General features: G+C 42.0%; 1 protein-coding gene across 6 annotated transcripts in view; it reads right to left on the reverse strand.

Annotated features, from left to right (window-relative positions):
* Positions 1-24,182, reverse strand: part of LOC146511891 (sodium channel protein type 3 subunit alpha-like) — a 289,234-nt gene that overhangs the window by 93,543 nt on the left and 171,509 nt on the right. For all 6 annotated transcript variants that reach the window (XM_085171634.1, XM_085171632.1, XM_085171635.1 and 3 more), the window contains 5 exons: positions 20,872-20,992; positions 15,501-15,739; positions 4,905-5,078; positions 2,038-2,199; positions 1,768-1,962 (listed from right to left, as the gene is read on the reverse strand). In XM_085171634.1, coding sequence (XP_085027760.1) covers positions 1,768-1,962; positions 2,038-2,199; positions 4,905-5,078; positions 15,501-15,739; positions 20,872-20,992 — 891 coding nt within the window. The remainder of the gene's footprint in view (positions 1-1,767; positions 1,963-2,037; positions 2,200-4,904; positions 5,079-15,500; positions 15,740-20,871; positions 20,993-24,182) is intronic.

The raw sequence follows: 24,182 nt of genomic DNA on the forward strand, positions 1-24,182 counted from the left end.
GTCAGGAAGCCCACCTGCTGACCCAAACACAGCCTTTCTCTTCTGCCCAACAGTTATTTTTACAAGCTCTGTTTAGCCAAAATGCTGAATTACAGTAAACTCTAACTAACGACTGTAGACTCAGTCCAAAGTGCTTGGATAGAAGACAGCTGGCCTTTGGACTGGACCATGACCTGGATGATTAAGAACCTGCACAGACACACACAGCTACACAACTCACAGTTATGAGCAAAGTTAGCCAGCATCTCTCACTACACTGAAGCAAATATCTCAACTGTTGTGAAAAATCTTCCTCACACTGCATCGAAACACTCATCAGCTGAGATTCTCCTGACAATCAGAATCCAAGGAGGAGCTTATGGACGCTGTCTGACAACAACAGGATTTCAAGGGTCTAACTTCTCTTTTACATTGACACAGTCAAGTGAGAGAAATCATTAGACTTCATGGTGAGTTATGATAATATCTTACAGCAGTAATCGAGGTGTAAAACCTTTGTGTTTGGGTTGAATACATCATTGCACCAACTTAGAGGTCAAAAGCAGCCATTCCTCCTTCTGAACAACATTCCAGTTTGCCAACGTTGAATCATTTAACCCTTTAAAGCGGGCACGCTCTGTTTTGCGTAACTATTTTTAAATCCCGGTAGCTCTGCAACCACGTAAGCTAGCGCAATAATTCTTTTTGCATATGAAACCGGAGGAGTTGTACTTACATCTTATGCCATCAGCTTGTCCTCGGTCACAGTTTCCTTCCACATATAACTTTGCAAAAACTGCATAAAAAGCACTTGCAGCAACAAAAACATAATATTCCAGAAACACGCTTTGCCGATCCGATCAGCTGTTCATAACACTTCCTACGTCCATCAGCGCGAACTATCGCATGTCCGCCATGACCTGCCCAAAACTGGAAGTGATGTCATTTTCGCGGAAATGTAGTTTTTTTACCATCAATGAGCCTATACTGGTGTTTTTAAAAGTTATCTTTGACTTTATGACTTTCTGTGTGCTTTCTGGGATGCTTAGGACTCATATTGCACTGCTGGAAATAGTTTATTTTGATGCATATGCTGTTTGTTTCGCAAATTTGCATCATAATATTTATTTTCGTTTTTCCTGCAGTGTATAAAAATTGGTGTATTTCAAAAATAAAACTATGAAGAGACTGAAAATAAATTTCCTGTGGTGGGAAACTATTTTGTGCAACTTTTTTGTATTTACAGTTTTGAGGGATAAGCCTCTTAAATTTCTCTAACTAGAAATATATGTTAAAAAAACAAAAACGATTTTCAATTTTTTTGTAGTTTATTGCACTTTTTTGCAATTTATGTAATTACTATGCACTTAATGCAGACATATTATTAAAATCTGGGCTGTAATGGTTGTATTGATGTATAGCAACTTGAAATGCTCCCAAAAATGGCTCCACAGCATGTAAACATATAATATAAGCTCTGGCAGACTTGGTTCTGTGGTAGGTCTTAAAGGGTTAAAGTGACTGTCTCTGGAGACTGACAATGACCTTGAGACTACAGGGATCAATGTTAGATAGCTAGCCAATGATGCTAATTTGCTAATGATGCTAAAGCTTTACATCTCCTCAAAACATTTGTTTTAATGCACCAACTGACCGGCTGGAGCACAACGGACAATCCAGCTTAGTCCAATAGATGATCATACCCAGCATAAGTCAGTCACACCTCCTAAAAGTCATCATCATGATTAAAACACTCACAACAATTTGATCAAGCAGGTAGGAACTCACCACCAGGTTTCCGATGACCATGACCAGCATGAAGACGAGGATGCAGAGCGGCTGCCCTGCCACCTCCATGCAGTCCCACATGGTCTCTATCCACTCGCCGCACAGCACCCTGAAGACGATGAGGAACGAGTGGAAGAAGTCCTTCATGTGCCAACGAGGAAGAGTGCAGTCCTTGGAGATCTTACACACACATTCCTGCAGAGGCGGCAGAAAGAAGCTCAATGTTCTGAACGAGTGACGTCAGGCTCGTACCTCAGTCTGAAGTGTTACCTGGTAGTTTTTCCCAAACAGCTGCATGCCGACCACGGCAAAGATGAAGACGATGATGGCGAGGACGAGCGTCAGGTTGCCCAGAGCGCCCATAGAGTTCCCGATGATCTTTATCAGCGTGTTGAGAGTTGGCCATGAGCGAGCGAGCTTAAAAACACGAAGCTGCAAGGGAAGCGAGGAAAAGGAAGAGACAGCAGAGCTGAAAGCAGGTTTCTCAGATGATGTCATGGGCACGTTGCTCGAGAGTTGTCTGCCATATTGGATGTAATTGAGCCATCGGTTGCTAGGGAAAAACGGAAGTTGGCAGTGGTTCCTGTGGCTGTTTCTAGGTGAAATCAGATGTGAAAAACCACACAGACATTCTCCTTCAAAGTAAACGTTGTGCCTCAGCACTGCAGCCAACATGTTGCAAAGACACAACTTTTACTTTGAAGGTAAACTCTTCATTTCTGGTTTGTGTCACAGAGAGCAGTGTTTGTGTGCAGGTGCACGACTTCCACTCCAACTACAACTGCAGCAACACACTGGTGGTCAAAGCAATCACAAGGACGGGGAATACACCTTTTTCCCTAGCAACCACTCACTGGTCACTGACTGGTCTCCAGGCCTGTGTGGGTGGGACCTTATTCATCTGATCCTAATGTCACATGTCAAGAATAATTAACATCACATGATGGGTGTCTGTAAAAAAAGCGCAATTTGAAGATTGTGTCTGAAGCTGCGTACTCATACTGTCACAGATTTGTGTCGTTTTTGGACTCACAGGTGTTTTCTTTACTTCTCTCTTTATTTTAAATAAATCAACCAAAAGAGAGAGAAAGACTCCAAGACAATGAAAGCATGAAACAAAATTAAGGTCAGCATCAGAGAGAGAAAGAAGAAAACAGTATTCAAAATTACAGAGCACGGCTGAGAAAACAGAGGAACAAAAGAGAAAAAGAACAGAGGAAGAAAAACAAAGAAACCAGGCCGGCGCAGAAGAAAGGCTCAAACATCAGAGTGGCTTTATTAGTGTGTGTGAGTCTGTGTGTGTGAGTGTGTGTGTGTGAGTCTGTGTGTGTGAGTGTGTTTGCCTCTGGTAGAACCTGACAATACCCAGAGTGACACTTAGAAAGATCGACGCAGACTGATGAAGACAGCCTGCGAGGATCTGTGTGTGTCTGTGTGTGTCTGTGTGTGTCTGTGTGTGTGCGACCACTACTGTCCTCATCTTGTTTTCCTTGTTTGCCGGTGAAGCAAAATTGGACACAGAGGAACTTCTATTTTGAGTGACATCGCTCATTATCAGCCAATCATCACGTCCTCTGCGAGGCGCGAAACATCCCGCTGAACGCTGCCGTCTCATTGGGCCTTCAGCTGCCAACAGTGTTGGTCAAGTTACTTGAAAAAAGTAATCAGTAACTAATTACTGATTACTTCCCCCAAAAAGTAATCCCGTTACTTTACTGATTACTTATTTTCAAAAGTAATTAATTACTTAGTTACTTAGTTACTTTTTAAAAACATGATTTACAACCTGAATAGGTGATAAAGTGATAGATCTTTCAGCCCAATTCTACTTTTTCTGCATCATCATACAAAATGTAATCAAATGGAAAAGTCTCTTTTTAAAACTTGTTTTATTAGTTTTAATCTTTTAACTTTATGCATCAAGCAAACATTTAATTATCTGCAACATTCTCTGACTGGAAGAAATTAGTTTAATATTTAAACCTATTTTCTGCAGATTCCAGCACATAAAATAAAATATTTTGTGTGTTTACACTCAGTCTTTCAAATAGATGCAAGTAAAACACAGCAGAAAATAAATAAAGTCAAAGACTAGTGGTCCTGTTGCTCTATTTTCACCTGTAAAGCAGGAGTGGGGTAGGCGGAGGGTTACCCTGGTGCAGGTGTGCAGCGGTCAGTGGAAGAATCCGCGAGTTTCTCTGTGAGTTTCCCATTACGTCGTAGCTACTCGGTGCTTGTTTGGAAGTTTAGGGGTTTTTTCGCTGTAAAAAGAAGTTTTCTTCCCACGCACAACGGACACTAATGTTTTTGTCACTTTTTATGGAATCAAACTCAAAGTAAGGTCAGTACTTCCACGCTTTAAACGCTGCACGCTCATACTCTCTCTGCACTCGATATATGATCCATTGTTGATCTGCACACAGCTGTTGTCACGAACGTCGCACTCGCTTACGTCACTGTCATGAGACATTCTCGCAAAAAATCACGGTTTTAGTAACGCAGTAACGCAGCGTTCCTACGGGAAAGTAACAGAAATCTAATTACCGTTTTTGCAATAGTAATCCCTTACTTTACTCGTTACTTGAAAAAAGCAATCGGATTACAGTAACTCGTTACTGCCCATCTCTGGCTAACAATCAGCTGAGTTTCCAGCTTAATTATTATCTCCCAACTATGAATATACTGCGATGTCCACTTCCTTTAATAATTCCTAATGAAACAGAGCTGATGTAGCTGTTCTTGTGTTTGTAAATTTAAATGTGCTTTCTAATGTCAGACTGCCTGTACTAATGTGACACCATGTGACTTTCTATCAACATGTATTAGAAACTGTTTGTCCTGCTAAGATCTGAGAAAATGTAACAAGTTTATTTCTTTGTTTCTTGTAAAAACTGACGTGTTAGCCATTTATTCTAATGTACCTACCTTTAAGTATTTGTAGATAAATAAAATTAGATTTTTATTCAAAATAAAATACATTGAAATTTAATTTAATTACTTAGGATCCATCCTTAGTTGGGTTTCAGGATTTTTAGTCCTTCCAAATCAATCAGAAATCAGCTGGCCGATGACATTTTAATTCCAGCCACCACGTTGTTGAATTTGGTGGTAAATGTGGGACAATCGGTGTGATTTACCAGCCTGAAGGAGCGCAACACGCTGAGCCCCTCCACATCGGACAGGCCGAGCTCCATGAGGCTGAGGCAGACGATGATGCTGTCGAAGATGTTCCAGCCCGTCTGGAAGTAGTAGTACGGATCCAGAGCGATGATCTTCAACACCATCTCTGCTGTGAAGATCCCAGAGAACACCTGAAAGTGACACAGCAAGGAATGTAAGCGCGGTTTGGGACCTGAGCGCTGCAACGCTGTTTTATGTTAGCATTCTTTCAACACACACATAACTTTCCGGGACTGTTTTTACAGCAGCACGCTCTGAATCACCAAACGGTATTCCTGTAAATGTTTATGTTAGCATGGATCGTAAATGCAGCAGCAAGGCCCTGTGTGTCCATATTATTTTGATTAAAGATGATTAAAAGGACCTAAAAGTGTTTCTGAAACATCACAGCCTCCGCCTGTGTCTGCAGGAAGTGAAAACATATTCAACATGGAGAACGATGACAGCGGCAGCAGCATGTGCTCATGCTGAAGACGTCGAGACGAGAAGGTTTTTATATGTCGTCTTTCACTTTGCTGCCCCAGGATGAGCTAAAGCGGGCTTATTTTGAACTGTCAATCATGCAAAGCTACTCTAATCAGTCCAAGAGGGAAAATATAAAGCTGGAAATGACCGGCTCAGACGGTCAGCCACCACCCATGGAAAAAATGCTTTTCACACAATTAGACGATACAAGAGCTAATTGTTTGTTCTTGTACTGAGAGTACACAAAAACTGAAACTAATTGTAACACTTCAAAGCGTTGGGGTTAGTAGCACTGAGAATACAAAGGAAGCTGAGTCACAAAAGTACAACACAAAGGAAAGAATGTGGACATGTGCAGGTAGAGACAGTCAGGTGAGGACACACAACCACAGAGATACAAGAACTAAATGAAGGGCAGAGTTAGCCAAAGGGTAGGACATTTCAGACTGGGTTAGGTTCACACACACACACTCGTTCTTTAAACAGCAGCAGGATTTCAGCTGCTCCAGAATAAAAGGACGTTCCAGCACACTGACCTGCTATGCTAACTTTAGCATGTGTGTCAGTTAGCATGAAGCGTAGCATCTTTCAAACAGCATGGCTGAAATATGAAGCTAGCACAGAACGAACTGCACTTCCTCTAATGTCCACTCGAGGCTCTCTCCAGCACTGAGTCACACTCCCAGGTTCAACTCTCGGCTTTACAGCAGAAGGAAGCACGTTTAGAGCCTGATACGAGTAACAGTGTGGGACTTTAAAGCTAATTCCCCTCTTTGCAACAGCTCTGAGTGGTGGGATTTTTAGGCAGCGGTGATGTGAGGACTTGGCGACAGACCTGTGTGACAGACAGAGTCTCTCAGTGTTGATTTGGTGATTTTAGAAAGTCTAATAAGACTTTTTCTCAGCTGGCTGCTCCTCTGGTTTGATCTCTTAAGCCTCTCTGTCTGCAGACCTCAGCTCATCCAGGGTCTGCCTCGCTCTGCTGTACATCACACGTGTGTGTTTGCTACATTTAAAGTGTGTGTGTGTGTTTTGCAGCAGCTCCTCTCCCTGCTTGTTGTTCCAGACTGAGGGGATCCTCGATGTGACACAAGCTACGTGACACACGTGTGTGCGTGCGTGTGTGTTTTTCAGCCTGTGTGTGTTTCACAACCAGTTTGTGTGAAAAATGTGTGCATGTACGTCTCCTAAAGAGTGAGTTTTCACTTCAGTTTTATTTCTGTGTTTGGGTGCTACAGACAATCAGAGGCTCCGGTGGTTACCTCTCCCTAAAATACTCACACACACACACACACACACACACACACACACACCTCGATCCTCTTATACGGGCTCATTAACTCTGTAGTGCGTTGATTAGCTACTCAACAATCATGCTGTTATTATTACTGGCATCAGGAGAGCCTCTCTCTTGCTCTCGCTCGCTCGCTCGCATGCACACACACACACACACACACACACACAGGTAAAGTGTGTTTGATGTAATGATGAAGGAGGCTCTTTCAGAACCAAAGGGTGAAGAAAAACATAGAATCAAAGATTAAGAGGAAATGAATCAGTCTGAAAAAAAGGTAAATTTAAACAAATTTAACAGAAGGAGAACAAGAAGAGGAGAAACGGAGAAGGAGACGAGAAACGGAGAGGGAGAGGAAGAATAAAAGAAGAATGATGAGGAAGATTAAACTAAGAATAAAGGAAAAGGAGGAGGAGGACAAAGAGGAGGTTGCTGGTTTGAATCCTGCCTGAGTTTCTGTGGGTTCAGCCGTCACATTTATCAGCGCTCTGTTGTTAAAGAGTGTGTGTTACCGATCGGTGCACAGAGTGTAACGGTGTGCTGACATCAGGCCGAGTGACATTAATCAAGTTAGACACAGTTCAGCTGTCAAATGTCAGCAGCTGCCTTTGGGCTCCAGCTAAAACTCGCTTTATTTCATTATGCAAGAAATATTTTGTAAACTCTCTGAACGCTCAGGCTCAGCGAACATCACTCGGATTGATTTTTATTATAAAAACACGTCGACTGATTTTTTCCCTGTTTTATTTCTAAAGTTTTTAAGAAATCATGGCAAAGTTCAAGCATGAAAAAAAACTAAATTAAATCAGTCTATTAAAGATAAATCAACAGATCACAGTTTTCCTTCCTTTCTATTATTTTAACATATCTGCATAGATTTGCTCTGAAAATTAGGACAATATTAATTTGCATATATGAGTTTTCATTTGTATCTCATTTGCTTCATTAGCATTTTGTTATTATATTAATTATTGTACAATTTATTTAGGTTTTTGGGGGAGTGGAGGGTTGTATTGAATACTGAAAATAGGCCAATGAGAATAAATATCAATAATAAATTTAGCTGTCCTGACATTGGCTGTGAACAAAACTCACCAGTCAGGTAGCGAGTAATCCCGCCACAATAAAGTGCAGCGTAATAATGCTTTTGGTCTCCATAAAATATGAAGATTAGACAAATAAAACAAGTGGAAACCAACACAGAAATGACAAAGCTGCAGTTCCTCTGTTGTCCACTTGAGGCTCACTTCCACCTCACAGGCAGCTGGAGCTGTTTGCTAGGCTTCACCTCAGCTGAGTGACATCATGTGACCAATAATATGGCTGCTGCCAAAAAGTCTGAGCTCCTGTGCTTTGAATGACTGAGTGTGCATTTGTACTCTATAGTTTACTGATACAAACTAACCAAGCTTGGTTGCACTGCAGCAGCCAAATCACTGATTTGAGTGCGACATCATCAACCAGCGGTTTGACTGCAGTCATCTTTTTATACAAGTTCTGTGTGGAGGGTCTTAAAGGCAGACATGTTTCACCTGAACCTTTCAGAGCACACTTTAATCAGGTAAGTTACTTTGCTTCGTCTCCTGATCCTAGCACTCTGTGATTTTACTCCAAATCAGAGGAGTTACGTTTAAAAAAGCTTGCCTTTTTAAATTATACACGACTAACTGTCCACTCTTTGTTGTGAAACAGGCGCTAGTCTGTGGGCCGAGATCTCGGTCTGAGATCCAGTTCAGCCAGCAGACTCGCTCGCTTCCTCGCCAAACAGTTACGTCTGTGAGAACGAAGAGATGGCAAGTTTAAGGTCTAGACACTGTGTGTGTGTCTGCGCGTGCTGATTCATTGACTGAGCGATGAAAAACTACTCGGGTCAGCAAGTAAGTGTGTGTGTGTGTGTGTGTGTGTGCGCGAATGCTGCTGGCTCCCAAACAGGGGTTGTCGACATCAGCACTCAGTAATAACAGTAACATCAGCAGAGAGAGGATGACACGGACTGTGTGAGTGTGTGCGCGAGACACACGTGATTATTTTTGTCACAACCAGGCAGATGTAATGAGTAAGCAGCGACACACACACACACACACACACACACACACACACGCACACACACACACACACACACACACACGTGGATTTCCTGATGATAAATTGCTTGTTCAAGTCTAAAGCTCATCAGTTTTGAAATGTTTTTCCTAAATTCTGTTTATACGCTAATTTTACTTCTTTTTATTTGTTCAGTCATCACATCAGGACATTCTGATCATACAATAATGCCTCCAAAAACATTTTACATCCCTGAGTTTTTGTCTTCCCCATCACTGCCCTAGTGCCTGTTAGCAAGGGCAGGAATATGCTGACCAAATGAGATGGGTTACAGCAGAGGACTGTGTGTTATTGTGAGGAAACACCACAGAAGAAGCCTGTCATCAGAGCAAGGAAACGTCTCATTCTTCACCTACACGCTAACACGACATCGGAAAAGAATTGGAAGAATTCAACATTTTCAGACAGCAGGGGTTACAGAGTTTGACTCTTTAGGTTTAAGACTCAAGACGTGAATGTTGTGGAGCAACATCTATGAATGACTCAATGGTAAGAAGCACTGAAAGAAGCAGGTCAAGTGAAATGATCCTCCTTTTGTTCATCAAGAAGACAGCCCTCTATGAGCAAGCCCTTGGTGACAGTGGGAAAGAAAAACTCCCTTTTGACAGGAAGAAACCTCAAGCAGAACTAGGCTGCCATCTATTGCAACTGGTTGGAGGGTTAGGGAAGGAGACATGAAAAAGACACAGTGTGGAAGAGAGCCAGAGATTAATATGAACTAATTATGATTATATGATCATCCTGGAGATCCAAGACTTATAGACCTGTTCCACAAGACTTTTCGATCGCTCCATTGTTAGAGCAACTAAAAGTCCATATGCAATAATTTGCTTTATTTTGTAGTACACCTCCGTTATGTGACCTGCCTACTTTTCCATGCAGACACATAGAAAGCTAGAGGTGAGGAGAGCAGCAGGAAAACTCTGTGAGCACCAATGACAACAGAGTCAGACAGCCTGAAGGGAAGAGCTGGGTTGGTGGCGGGTTGCAAAGTGGCTTGCAAATATATAGCAATCAGAAGGGCAATCAAAAGAAATGTAAATGGGGTAGCCAGTTGCAAAATGCATGGGTCATTTATATATATATATCTCTATCTGCCCCTCCCTGAGCCTGGTTCTGCTGGAGGTTTCTTCCTGTTAAAAGGGAGTTTTTCCTTCCCACTGTCGCCAAAGTGCTGCTCATAGGGGGTCATATGATTGTTGGGTTTTTCTCTGTATCTATGAAGCGCCTTGAGGCAACTTTTGTTGTGATTTGGCGCTATATAAATAAAATTGAATTGAATTGAATCTGTATATGTAAATATGATCTGCCCAGGGTTTTCTATTCTATTCTATTGACAGAGCTTAAGTTTTCAGTCTCACTGAACTCGCTATGTTTGATTTATATTTCATAAATTCTGTGAAACTGCCACAACCAAAAGACTTTATATTAGCATGCTATATATTACCATGCTAATATATCATGCTAATATAGCATGCTAATATTAGCATGCTATATTAGCATGCTATATTAGCATGCTATCATTTCCTAGTTAAACAGTGTTAACATAGCATTCAGCTGCTAGTCCCTGTCAGACTGACAACTCAATCCGTCCATCTTCTGTCTCGTTGGAACGTATCCCAGCTGTCATACTGTCATAGGTTGTGATTCAGGACACTCAAAACCTTAAAATCAGATAAATGTTTTCAGATTTACTAAAATAAAAATCCAGACTTAATCTAAAATTAAGTCCATACTGTGCTTCTGTGATGAGAGACATTAAAGGTGAAGCATAACGAGGATGAGTTGTGCCCTTGATGCAGAGAGCTGCTCTGTGGATAAAAGCCTTCGGTGAATGTATGCATTCTATAGATCTTTGCACACATGGAAATATTGATAAGTGCAACCAGAGAGCGACGCTGAAGAGCGCAAGAGAAACAGCTACAAAAAGTGAAAACTGACATCGATTGTGTCAGCACAGAACTGACCTTACATAACACACACACACACACACACACACACACACAGCAGAGGCTCTGCTGTCCGTCAGAAAGGCTAGCTAAATGCTATGTAAACATCTGTGAGGATTAGAGGTTTTAGCCTATAAAGAACTTAGCGACTCCACAGTGCAATCGGATCCCGTTAACACGACGCAGCGTTTATCTGAGACTTCAACGCCTCTGAATTGAAATGGAGCTTCAAACTGTTTACGTTGCAAAAGTATATAGCTGCATTAAACTGGAGGCAAGATGACAGCAACATTAGAGGCATATTATATAACAGCTCGTGCTTTTGACTCCTTGACGTTCCTTGGGGGTTTTGAAGCTGTCTGAACATGTGGGCATACACAGCTGACCAGCTTCACGTACACAACGTCATTTATAAATCGAATCAATCGCTTTGTTTCAAAACTATCGATCCATCAGCTCAATCCTACAGAGAGGCGAGCTATCAAATACCATCCACTCTCACACCTATACACTTAGCACATAAGAGTAAGACTTCACGAGTAGCAGAGAGCGACTCTTCCAGCAAAAACCAGGGCAAAAGATCAGCGGTCCCCAACCCCCGGGCCTCAGACCGGTCCGTGAGTCGTTTGGTACCGGGCCGCGAGAGTTGAGGCTCAGGTGTGAAATGTATAGTTTTCAGGGTTTTTATCGGTTTTCAGCGTTATTTTGTTATCGTTTTCATCGGTTTTCCTGGGTCTTTTCACGTGTGTTATGAATAAATCTTCTTTTTTCCGGTACCGGTACTAGTTTTATTTTGTTGTATTTATCCGCGACACCTTAAAGGCCGGTCTGTGAAAATATTGTCGGGCATAAACTGGTCCGTGGCGCAAAAAAGGTTGGAGACCGCTGCTCTTAAAGGGTCATTTCATTGTTATTTTGCCATATTTTCTGCCGTCCAAATACACTCACCAGATAAATCATCAGAAGATCCGTTCGAAGTTTTGGTGACTTTAAATTTTAAAAGCTTTTTTTGTCCCGTAAATTATACAACTGCTCTGGGTAGAGATTAATAACATCTCCTGGCGTTGGACCGGCTCCTCCCCATTCTGTTTCACTGTATGGTTATAGTGAGCCAAGAAAATGAATACAGACAATTAAGTGCGCCTTTGTTACAGTAACAAATATGCCTGTCAGCAAACAGTTAAAGCTGCTGCGAGCCTGTTCTGTGCAAACACAATCAACACATGCACAATCTTTGGCATTTCATGACTGTGCCATAGATTTCTATTTAGGATTCAGCGACGTTTGCAATCCTTATACTGTCTCTGGTTAATCTAAAATTCAGAGTTAGAGCAGCTTATGAGTTTCACTTCTGTAGTTTGAACAGTGAAAAGGCAGCGTGAGCATTGGTGGCTGCGCAACCAATCAGAAGAAGCAATAAAGCAGTGCCGTGTTTCTCTGCTGAGTCGCCTCTGCTGAAACTGAAGATCATTTTGTTTACTTACTCTTTGAAGTAATTGGTTGTTTACAGAGGAAAGTGAATGCTGGGGCATCATAGCATTGCTAAAAGCATCTCTCATAATCCATGTGATCTCCCACAGAGGCCCACCTTTGAGCCTGGCCCCACCGACTGAACCACTGCTGCCGGCAGGCCAAAATCACTGTTTCTACTTATAAACTGTATTACCATTTTCTGCCTGCAGCCTGAGCTGAGGAAACCTGACATCACTGCACGGAAACAAGTGTGTGTGTGTGTACAGGTGTGATTAGCACGCTGACTCTGGCTGAGGGCCTTTCACACCTCAGGTGAACCAATTACCATATTGCATCAACCTATCAGCTCCTGTCAGATAGTCGGGACACCTGCGGGCTCAAACACTGGAGTTAGTCACAGTGGTTTAAAGCTATCTGACCTGCATCTGTCAGCTCTAATACTGAAACCCACCTTGCCTTTTTTTGTTTTTTTACAAAGAGAAAAAAAACACAGACTTTTCTAGAAAGGCGATGAAATTAGTTTCTATTTTTCCTCTCTGAATCCTGAGGATTTGAAATTGTCCAAAAAGATTTGCTGTGCTTTCAAATGTCCGACGGGGGTTTCCCAAACCGTCACGCTCTTTGTCACTTTTGGAAAATGTCACAGTCGCTTCAACCCGCCTGAAGTTTGTTTCCACACCTGCTTGTAAACAACCAGCGAGGAGCTTCCTTCACTCTGCTCTTCCAAGACAAGTTTGCATGATGAGATTCACGAAACTGACTGAATCTCTCATTTCAGCGATTTAGTGATAACCTTAACAAAGAGATAAAATACATATCTCTAAAACGTGGCAGGTAAAAGTCCTGACATTTTTCCCAGCATGAAACAGGATATTGGATGTGACATTATCAGGTTTCTTTACCTACACCATGCTATTCGTTTATGGAAGACAACAATGGATAGGTAGGGGGTACATGACAAGACGCACTCAGCTAACTTAAGCACCCACTGGGTTTTTCCTCACCAACTGTGAGTAGTTGCAGGAAAATACATGAAACTGCTAATCTGAAGGCATGCAGCCTTAAAAGACTGGTCAGTGACCCTCTGGTAACTGCTGGCTAAGAAACTTGCTAGGAATAAGTGTGTATTCCGGGACCAGTTGGCAACTGGTTACTGGCAGCTGCTAGCTTGAAACTGGCATGCCGATCCACTGGAAATATCCTTGCAGTTGCTTTGGTTGCTATCAGGTTGCTAGAGCCACCAGTTGTTTGCATGGAGGGCATCAACTTGTGATGTGCGGATCGATACTGAAATATCGATTCCTCCGATACCAATCATTTATGTTCTAGAATCGATTCTCACATTAAAATATCGATATTTTAGTAATGTAGGGTAAATTTGTAGTTTATCATTAACAGGAACACAGTGGAAAGAAACTAGAACATTTGGATTGTCTACATTGGAAGGAACTACTTCCTCTTCCGCCTTTAATAGTCATGTGTGAAATACAGCTGTATAAATGTGTTGCAGCCCCTTGGCGTGCGCACTCACAACAATGGCTGAGCGTAAATGGAGTCATGTGTGGACGTATTTTACCTCCACAAACAGCCAAGACGCGGTTTGTGATACATGTGGCAAGAAAGTGAGGTGTTCTGGCAACACCATTTACCTCGTCAAACACCTCAGAGTAAATCATATCACAGAATATGACGAGCGTATGTTGAGGCGAACTGAAGACGAGGAGAGGGACAGGTGCTGCTAGGGCGAGACAGACGTCTCTCGAGGAGTCCTTTAGTGCTGCAGGCAGGCAACATGCTCAAATGGCACAACTTCAGTTTTCTGTATGATAATTCTGCATTATTAAGTGATAAGAACAAGTAATCTGACGTCCTGTAATCATTATGAAGCTATAATTTGAGATACAATAAAAGATACAGTAAAAAAAAAGAAAGTTTTTGTACAAAGTATCGGTATCGGATCAGTATCGTCGATACCACCCTGAATATTACTTGGTATCGGATCGGAAAGCAAATCAGTGGTATCACACATCACTAGCATCAAATGTCTGCACCTGTCTGCTACACGAAAGATAGTGAAACTGTGAAAAGTGTGATGAAAACAGAAACAACATTCGCCTTCAAAGTAAAAGCTGCATCTTTTGAAATGTGTTGGTTGAAGCGATAAGGCACAACTTTTATTCTGAAGGTAAACGTTTTTCGTTTCCGGTTTGTACTGCATCGCACATTTTCACATTTTATGACAGCTCAGAGAATAAACGGGGAATGTTTACAGACAATCGACACGCAACCATGGTAACCACTCACAAGCCGGTTGGTAAAGACAGCAGCAGTCAAATAGCTAAACTATGATTAACAGCTGAAACTTGAAGCTAGCACTGCAGATAAACACGTTGAGCTAAACAGTGCAAAGATTTGAAAGATGTAAAAGCTAAAATGAACTAAAATGACAGAACCTAAAGTATGGATTTAAATTTGAATTACAGATTTCCTCCCCTTTATTCTTAATGACGAGTTCTGATACCATAAAGACGACCAATGGAATCATTTCCAGGTTTTTCAAACAATACCTCCATAGACAGACCATCCTCATGAACACAGTAACTGTCCTATAAACAGGAGCCGCTTCAGGGGTTAGTCCTAGTAGGTTAAAGTGTGGATAACCTGTTAAAACTATTAGTTAAACATTAAGGAAACATTTAAATGTATAGCTGCTAAATGGAGGATTAGATAACAGCGTGGGCTTCAGATCCAGTTTAATTGAGCTCAGACAAACACATTTAAACATGACAGGGCTGCAAATAATCATTTAATGTTGCTCAAGCAATTGGTTCACGATGTTTCATCTTTCATGAGCTGCGTTAATTACTTTTTCTCTCTTTTGAGTTACCTGTCTGCTGCTCCACTCGTTCCTGCTTTATTAAAAGAGGAGGCAGAGGGTGGGGCTGGCTATAAATAAAGAGGCCTCAAGGGCAAAATAAACCATCTGCTATAAGCACAGGGGGAAATGGGGCTTCTTTATGGTCCCTGTGGTTTCCCCCTTTACCTTTATGGGGTTTCCCCATCTGTTATGTAGCTTCAGTTTGTGAGTCTTTGTTAAGCAGCAGTTTTGGAGCTGATTGTTCTGCAAATATCTGATCTTGTTTGCTTCTGTATTCCTGTGATTGTTTTGGGTGAACGGTGCACCTGTGTCTATGTGCCTCTCGCCCACAGATCTCCACCAATAACCACGCTTTACTGCATCCACGCATCCATTCATCCATTGTTCCTACCAGGTTCCCGATGGTGAGCATGCCGTTGAACTCATCAGTCATGGGGTAGTGCTCCATGGCCATGAAGAGCGTGTTGAGGACGATGCAGACGGTGATGGCGAGGTCCAGGAAGGGGTCCATCACCATGATCTTCACCAGCTGCTTCACCTTCAGCCACGTAGGGCAGCACTCCCAAACCAGGTAACGGTGGGCAAACGTGTACCAGCAGGGGTGACACTTCTTATGGGATTCCTCCAGTTCTGCACAGGAAACAAAATGTGGTCAGGAGGCACTGTAGGCAAAGACAACTGTGGTTTCCTTCTGCATGAACAAAGTTACACTGGGTAAGCTGGAAACTGAACGACTGAGAAGCTGGGAAGGGGATAAGTTGCAAAGCTGATTGTGGAACAGGCTAAAGGTGCAAAGATACCTGTGTGTGATTTTCCAGGTGTAATGATGAATGAAACAGATGACAAATTAATACATAGTGAGCCTAAAAGACGAGATTTGGCTTAAAATTTGCTCAAATGATCTTTAAGATCAGCTGATCTGCTGGGACTGTTGCCGACTTTGACTCTGATCTAACATTGTGCTCGATTGAAACAAGAACAGAAGTGATTTAAGTCAAGAGATGATTCGGATACAACAGGATGGAGGCAAGGTGAGAAGAATACCAATCAATGGATGAATGTGATTATTAATAGGAACAAAGACGGGTCTAAAAGGAATTTTGGACTGATACATGTATCTGTTGTGTTACAATCTGAAGCTCTTTCTATATAAATACTTGTGGAGCAGAGGCTCAGACTGCATTACCTGTAGTTCTGTTGGTCAATAACAACAACGATAACAGAAATACTTGTGCTGTGTGGCAAACACTCCTGAACACATGAACTAATTAATCAGAAGATCAGTAAAACAAACAGTGAAGGCACGTTATGAAAAAACAGCACTGGCGGATTTGCAGCCTTTTATTTAAAGTAAAAAAGCGTCTCGTTCAGTGATGGAGCCTCGAAAATGCAGACTGTGAAAAGTCACAGGGCTGGAGTACTCCTACATGTTTACAAGGTGTCCTCTGGTGTCACTGTGATGACCGACAGCAGCAGTGAGAGTCGCCGCACTCCCAAACTGTTCTTTGTAAAAGAGCCCTGATAGAGACATTTACATGAGCTGAGCGAGGACCAATAGATGCTCTCTTTGCACTTCTTCATCACCATTTCCGATTGTGACATCAGATAAAATTATCCAGGCCCTTCAAGGTTCATGAAAACCTTCTTCAGGACCTAAAGTTGTCTGAATGTTGGGAAATCTCCAAACTGACATATCAAACGTGAACTCTGTTATTGTTTCACAGCTTTAAGCTACATTGACCCTTGAGGCGACTTTTGTTGTGATTTGGCGCTATATAAATAAAATTGAATTGAATTAAATTGAATTTACAGTTAACATGTGATCAGAGAAAGAGTCATGGCTGAAAAATTAATGATTTTTTTTGCGAAAAAAACCCTAAACTTCCGAGCAAGCACCGAGTAGCTACGACGTAATGGGAAACTCACAGAGAAACTCGCGGATTCTTCCACTGACCGCTGCACACCTGCACCAGGGTAACCCTCCGCCTACCCCACTCCTGCTTTACAGGTGAAAATAGAGCAACAGGACCGCTAGTCTTTGACTTTATTTATTTTCTGCTGTGTTTTACTTGCATTTATTTGAAAGACTGAGTGTAAACACACAAAATAAAATTATTTTATGTGCTGGAATGTGCAGAAAATAGATTTAAATGTTAAACTAATTTCTTCCAGTCAGAGAATGTTGCAGATAATTAAATTTTTGCTTGATGCATAAAGTTAAAAGATTAAAACTAATAAAACAAGTTTTAAAAAGAGACTTTTCCATTTGATTACATTTTGTATGATGATTATGCAGAAAAAGTAGAATTGGGCTGAAAGATCTATCACTTTATCACCTATTCAGGTTGTAAATCGTGTTTTTAAAAAGTAACTAAGTAACTAAGTAATTAATTACTTTTGAAAAAGTAATCAGTAAAGTAATGGGATTACTTTTTTGGGGAAGTAATCAGTAATTAGTTACTGATTACTTTTTTCAAGTAACTTGACCAACACTGGGTGGGGTGGCTGTAGTTCAGGAGGTAGAGCAGGTCAGCTGCTCATCGGAGGGTTGGTGGTTTGATCCCGGGCTCCCCCAGTTTTCATGCTAAATATCCGTCTTACTCTCTGATGCATCCATTGCAGTATGAATGATAGTTAGAAAGCACTCACCGGATAGATGATAGTGCTTCTGTGAATGGGTGTGTTGTATAGAGTGCTTTTCTACTCCAGGAGAGTAGAAAAGCACTGTATAAGAACCAGACCATTTACGAACGTCTCTGTTCTTCATTCAATTCAATTCAATTCAACTTTATTTATATAGCGCCAAATCACAACAAAAGTCGCCTCAAGGCGCTTCATAGATACAGAGAAAAACCCAACAATCATATGACCCCCTATGAGCAGCACTTTGGCGACAGTGGGAAGGAAAAACTCCCTTTTAACAGGAAGAAACCTCCAGCAGAACCAGGCTCAGGGAGGGGCGGGGCCATCTGCTGTGATTGGTTGGGGTGAGAGAAGGAAGACAGGATAAAGACATGCTGTGGACATGCTTCATCACTGACATCATCTTCATGCAGTTTATTAAAATGATGCTGAGCTGATTGTTTATTCTTTAGGCTGAGACACGTGGAGTGGGCGTAAAATTGATTTGGTTACAGTGTTTTAACAAAATTGTTTTTCAGTTATGAAAATGCCCGATGACTGCCTCCCGCGTAGGTTTCCCGACTATTACAGACGTACTTTGAATATTTTGTAATTATGACAAAATAGCTGATGCAGAATGCAGAAGTAAACTGAAGCAAATATTTATAAAATTGCAATTTATGTTTCGATTTATTTTAATATTTCTATTTTATTTTTGCACTTTTTTCCCAACGCCACCTGCTGATTGCTTAGTTAATCTGAACTGGTACGAACATTTTGGATCGTGGTGCTGTTTTTATTTTTTCTAATCCAAAGAAGAGCTCAAGTTAAACCATGCAAAATAAATTCATAAAGCTTATTTTAAATTGAAGGAAAGTCTCCTGGGAAACAGATGATAATTTTAAAAATGACATGAATAAATCAAAGAGGGGAGAGGAGCAGGGACGGAGGGATGAAGGCTGTGCAGATGGATGCCGGGAGGACAGCAGTGGGATTTTGTATTTTCCTGTATAATGATCTGTTCTGTAAGAGCAGCGACTGCCGAGGGGAGCGACTGTGACTCAGCAGACCTATCGCACGCTCAGAACACACACGAGTGCAGATTTGATATGAATCCAGAAATGTAACACACCGATATCACACACACACACATGGACAAACACACACACAGGAAGTTGGAATGATCTCACGGTTAATGAGGGTGACCAGGATAACACTCTCTCCCTCGCTGTTTCCATCATTCTCTCTCTGTGTCTCTCTCCCTTTTCCCAAGTCCCTGGCGCAAACAAAGCCCGTGTTCCCCTGGGGTTGACTAGGGCAGACACACACACACACACACACACACACACACACACACACACACACACAGTCTTTGAAGCAAACTCAGACACAGCTACACACACGCTCCTCTCTCGCACCCACAAAAGCGTTATAATTCAGACGAATACGTGGTTACACAATCACACACAAACACACACATATTGAGACACAAAGTCAGCCAAGGTTACAGTCCCATATTGACACACACGCACAAACACATGAAATGTGAAAGGATGCTGGAGCTGATGCAGGTAATGAGCCTGTTTTAAATCACTCTGCCTTTTGCTGGAAATGAAGTGAAACAGAAGCTTCTGGAAAGAAAGGAAATCCCTTTAATCCTGGTGGGATTATTTTAAGAATGATTAAGATTAATTCACTTTGTTTCGCTGCTATCAAAGTCTGCTAAATAAATCAAAGAAGTCTCAGCACTCAGCTGAGGCTGAGCGGGTATTGGGATAATATTAGGAAGTCCCCATCTACATGAACGTGGATAAAGACTTAGTATTGATGTCTATGGTCAGCGGGGCATAAAAACTGCACGTGTAGAATCAATAAGTTGTTTTGATCTGTATTTTTTCCACCTGATAGAGCACATCCATGTACCGAGGCAGCAGCCGGGATTCAACTCCGCCCCTGGTCATTCGCTGTGTCATTTCCCTTCTTTGCCATCTGTTCTACACCAACACTGTCATATAAATGCAACCACTATCACATTAAGTCAGATACAGTACGGCATGAAACAAGGAGATGGAATCAAAGCGGTTTGCAAAGTCGATTGCAGAAGCAAAAACAAGGGCATGAAAACAGACTTTAAAATTAAACTCAGTCAGTGAATCATAGCAGCTGAATTATTCCCTCTAAAAGAACAAACGGTGGAGCGTTAATTCAGGAAGCTCAGCAGAACATCAGCTAAAGTTTAAACTCAGTTTAAGCTATTTTAGCCACATCTGCAAGCCACTTTGCAACCCTGACTTTGGTGTCTGCTAAGAAGCTAAGGTTACGTCCACATGTACCCGGGTATTTTTGAAAACGCAGATTTTTCTATGCGTTTGCACCTTTCGTCCACACGTAAACGGCGTTTTAGGTCACTGAAAACGGAGATTTCTAAAAACGCCTGCCAGGGTGGATATTTTCTAAAACTCCGTTTTTGCATTTACATGTAGACGAGAAAAACGCAGAAAACACAGCGTCACACTGTGCGCCACGTTATTGTTTCGGTGAAATGAATTTCTACAATACTGTTACTGTTAATTGTCTCTGCAGTGTTTAAATGCTTACATATACACACACAGTTACTGTCCCTCCACACATACGACTCGGTTCTGCTTCTATGCCCCAGCTTTGTTTACTTTTTCCCACCGAGGCTTCTAGACTTCTGATTGGCCAACATTTCTACACGGTTAGGAATATAGCGCCACCTGCTGCTTTGGCATGTTCCTAGCAGCGTTTTCCTTCATTTCTGCCTTTACGTGTGGACGGGATTATTTTTTAAAACGAAAACGGAAAATCTCAGTTTTCAAAAATACCCGTGTACGTGTGGACGTAGCCTAAGAAACCTGCTGCTGCTCTCCACACCGTAACCATGTGGAGGCCCCAGGACGGAGGCATGCTGGTAGCTAAACTGATGGGAGCTGGACTTCTTAATGAAGGTAATGAAGATGTTTCAATTCTCATCTGAGAAGCTTAGACACTTGCAGAAGCTGATGAGGGCTCCCACGAGTTTTTGCTATTGTAGGGTTAAATATACTGAATTCCTTGGTTTATAACGACTCACATCATATTTAGTGTGTGTGCCCTGCATTCAAATTAGCGTGGCTCACCTTCCATGACGTCGGTGAGGTAGCTGGCAGCACTCATTGCCCTGCCCCTGCGCTCCGAGTCCTGCATGGACGAAGGCCGAGGAAGTAGCATCGTGCTGAGCTCTGTGGTGGACGTGGGAACCTAAAAAGATGGAAGTCATCCTGATTACTTTACATCTTTAGATGCAACCAGAGAATAAGAGATGGTATTACCCCACACAGAGTCCCAACTTAACAATCATGGAGTTGGTCTGGGATTAAGAAGCAATCTCAAAGGTCTCTACCAGCTCCTCCAAGATATGTTTTAAAGACATCCTCAGTTGACTGAGCCCGCTGTCACACTCATCACTCATTCGTGAGTATGAGCTGCTTGGACTCTTCTGTTACCATTGTGATAACATCGCATAAACACACATTTGTGTCGGGTCAAATGGGTCAAACGTAGTGCTGTGATTTCTTTGTGTGTGTGTGTGTGAGTGCATTCAGTCTATCACCACGGCAACAGAAGCAGGTGATGACTGGTGTTCAACGAATCAGAGAAATCAGCGCGCCGCTGCTATTTCTCTCGTTCATCCTCACTTTCATGTATCAAATGAGCTTCACGAGGGTTGAACTTCTAAAACACCCACTCGACTCTCCTCTTAAAGCCTGACTTCAGCTGCTGCCTCTCAAATTAAAAGTTTAAATTATACTAAGTAATCAACTGGCGCTCAACATTAATTTGCTGCAACCCTTGTTGATTATCCCGAGCTCTTGGTAGTGATCATCGTGGCTCATGGAAGCCATTCCTGACTGGAAAGAGAGCAGACGGATTATAAAGGATGTTCCATCAGGTCTGGGAACATCTCAGGAGGAACGCGTTGGTGCTACATCGAGTAAAACTCAGATAAATGTGTAGAAATAGGGATGAAACTAAAATGACATGTGGCCACATGTCAGCCTGTCAGGCTTTGATAGTGTTTTTCAGCTCCACAGAACAGAAACTAAAACATGAGGAGCTGTCGGTGCTGCATCCATACAAATGTGTAATATATGCATCCTCCTGTTATTACCCTTCACAATAAAAGCCCAACAATTTACAGAGCAAGAGTGCTCTCCTCCTGGACAGTACAGGAAATCTTGCTGATAAGGTTGTAAGAACTGCACTAGATTAGACGAGCTGCGTGATATGAGCTCACAAAATTGTCTTTAAAGTGCCCGTAACAGCCTTCAAGACCATATAACAGGAAATAACAAGCAAGTTGTTGTTGCAGAGCCATCCAGGACTGATTTGTGTCAGAGCTAATGAGGACTTAAAGTTTTCCTCGAAGAATAAACTCGTCCGAGCAGGTTTTTAAGACAAAGTCCTTCAGTACTTCTCTGTGTTTAAATTTGCAGCACATTTGTTGAGTAAGCTGTACTTTTAACTGTCCTACCAAAATCCAAGCGTTGGATTAGCCATCAGAGCCTCCTTACTGCCTACTCACTGAGATCTACACTAATCATGTGTCCTTTTTAAACTCTCATTCCGGTCATTCATGCAAGCAGATGTCAGAGTTGTGTTCTCGTTGGTCGTCTTTTGACCCAATCGTTTTAGCGAGCACAGCTAGTGGAAGGTCATTTCAGATCCAACCTTTCAGACAGCTGAAGGTTCTCCTGGATGTCAGAACTTTGCTCTCGATGGAGAGGACACTCCACAGCACGTGATGTTTAATAGAAACTTTAATTTTTTTGTTTTTGTTTTTTTTTGCTTTTTTTTTGTTTGTTTTTTTGCTTTTTGCTTAGCAAAACAAAACAAAAAGCAAAAAAAAAAAAAAAAAAAAAAGCAAAACAAAACAAAAAGCAAAAAAAAAAAAAGCAAAAAAAAAAAAAGCAAAAAAAATACAAATAAATAAATAAATAATAGAAACTTTAATTTCAAAGGTTCGTGTGACCTGCTGAGTTTGGTTGGATTATTTTTCACCCAATATTGGATCTGTTGGTACAGTTATTTGTGTATTTCACATTGTGAGATGTCTTATTCAAGAAATCAAATGATAATTTCATTTAAAATGGTAAATTTTAAATTAAATTTACCATTTTACCAACAGCTTCTATAATTCTATAATTTAATTATAGAAGCTTTACATGAATACAAATGGAAAATGATATAAGAGCAGGTCTGATAGCTCGAGTTACACCTGCTTAAAAACGCATCGTGGCGATCGTGGCTCAAGAGTTGGGAGTTCGCCTTGTAACCGGAAGGTTGCCGGTTCGAGCCCCGGCTTGGACAGTCTCGGTCGTTGTGTCCTTGGGCAAGACACTTCACCCGTTGCCTACTGGTGGTGGTCAGAGGGCTTGGTGGCTGTGGCTACAATGTAGCTGCCATCACCAGTGTGTGAATGTGTGGATGACTGGATGTGTAAAGCGCTTTGGGGTCCTTAGGGACTAGTAAAGCGCTATACAAATACAGGCCATTTACCATTTATCTGGTTGCCGCCGCAGTACGGCTCAGCTGACACGAGGAAAACTGCTGCAGCTCACAAAGACCTTTTGCTGCTGCAAAACTGCCTTTTAAATAAAGTTGTTTAGGTTTGAACGGTGCTCAGCTGCTCGCCTTGCAAAGGCCTGACAGCGGTCCCCGGCGAGCTCCGGACTCCTCGGCCCTCACACAGACCTGCGTGAACCTCATTTGCTCAGGTGTCATTACATAACGCTTCCTGCTAAGTGTTCTTCCAATGAAGCATGACGCACAGGCCTGAAGGTCGCCGCCCACAACACCGCCTACATCCTGTCTGTGTGCCAGGCAGGGAAGCACCAGGGAAACACACACACACACAGCCATTTAAGCTTCCGCTGGCTGCTGTGGGTTGCCATGGGGACATTTCCATGGCAAATAAGTGAGTTCTCGTCCCCTCCTCCTCCTCCCACTCGTCTCTGCATCAGTCTGAGCAGCAGGACAACAGGTTTATGGATGGATGGACAAGAGAAGCAGAAATACTTCATTTCAAAGCATGAAACTATAAACTGAACTCGGCGCTGCTCTGAGCTCCCACACAACCCCTGCAGTTTACATTCAGTTTATCAAGAAGTAACTTTTTCTACACACTGCAGGAGATTTCAGTTTTAATTGTGATGGAGGGGAACTTCGCCCGGCAGCAGCAGAAACCAGACAGAAAAGGTGAGATTACCAAAATGTGCTGCCATGCTGTTGGAGGTGACTGTTGAGATTTGGCACTACAGAAATAAAACTGAATTCGACTAACTGTTTGCAGATGCTTCAGAACTTTCTCATTAGCAGCCACTTTAGGCTGGCTCCAGAGGTAAGTCACTCCTCATAGACTCCAATAAACCTTTTCAGTTCCCTTTGTACC

The sequence above is a fragment of the Neolamprologus multifasciatus genome, chromosome 9 (assembly GCF_963576455.1).
Source record: "Neolamprologus multifasciatus chromosome 9, fNeoMul1.2, whole genome shotgun sequence".
NCBI classification, from domain to species: Eukaryota; Metazoa; Chordata; class Actinopteri; order Cichliformes; family Cichlidae; genus Neolamprologus; species Neolamprologus multifasciatus.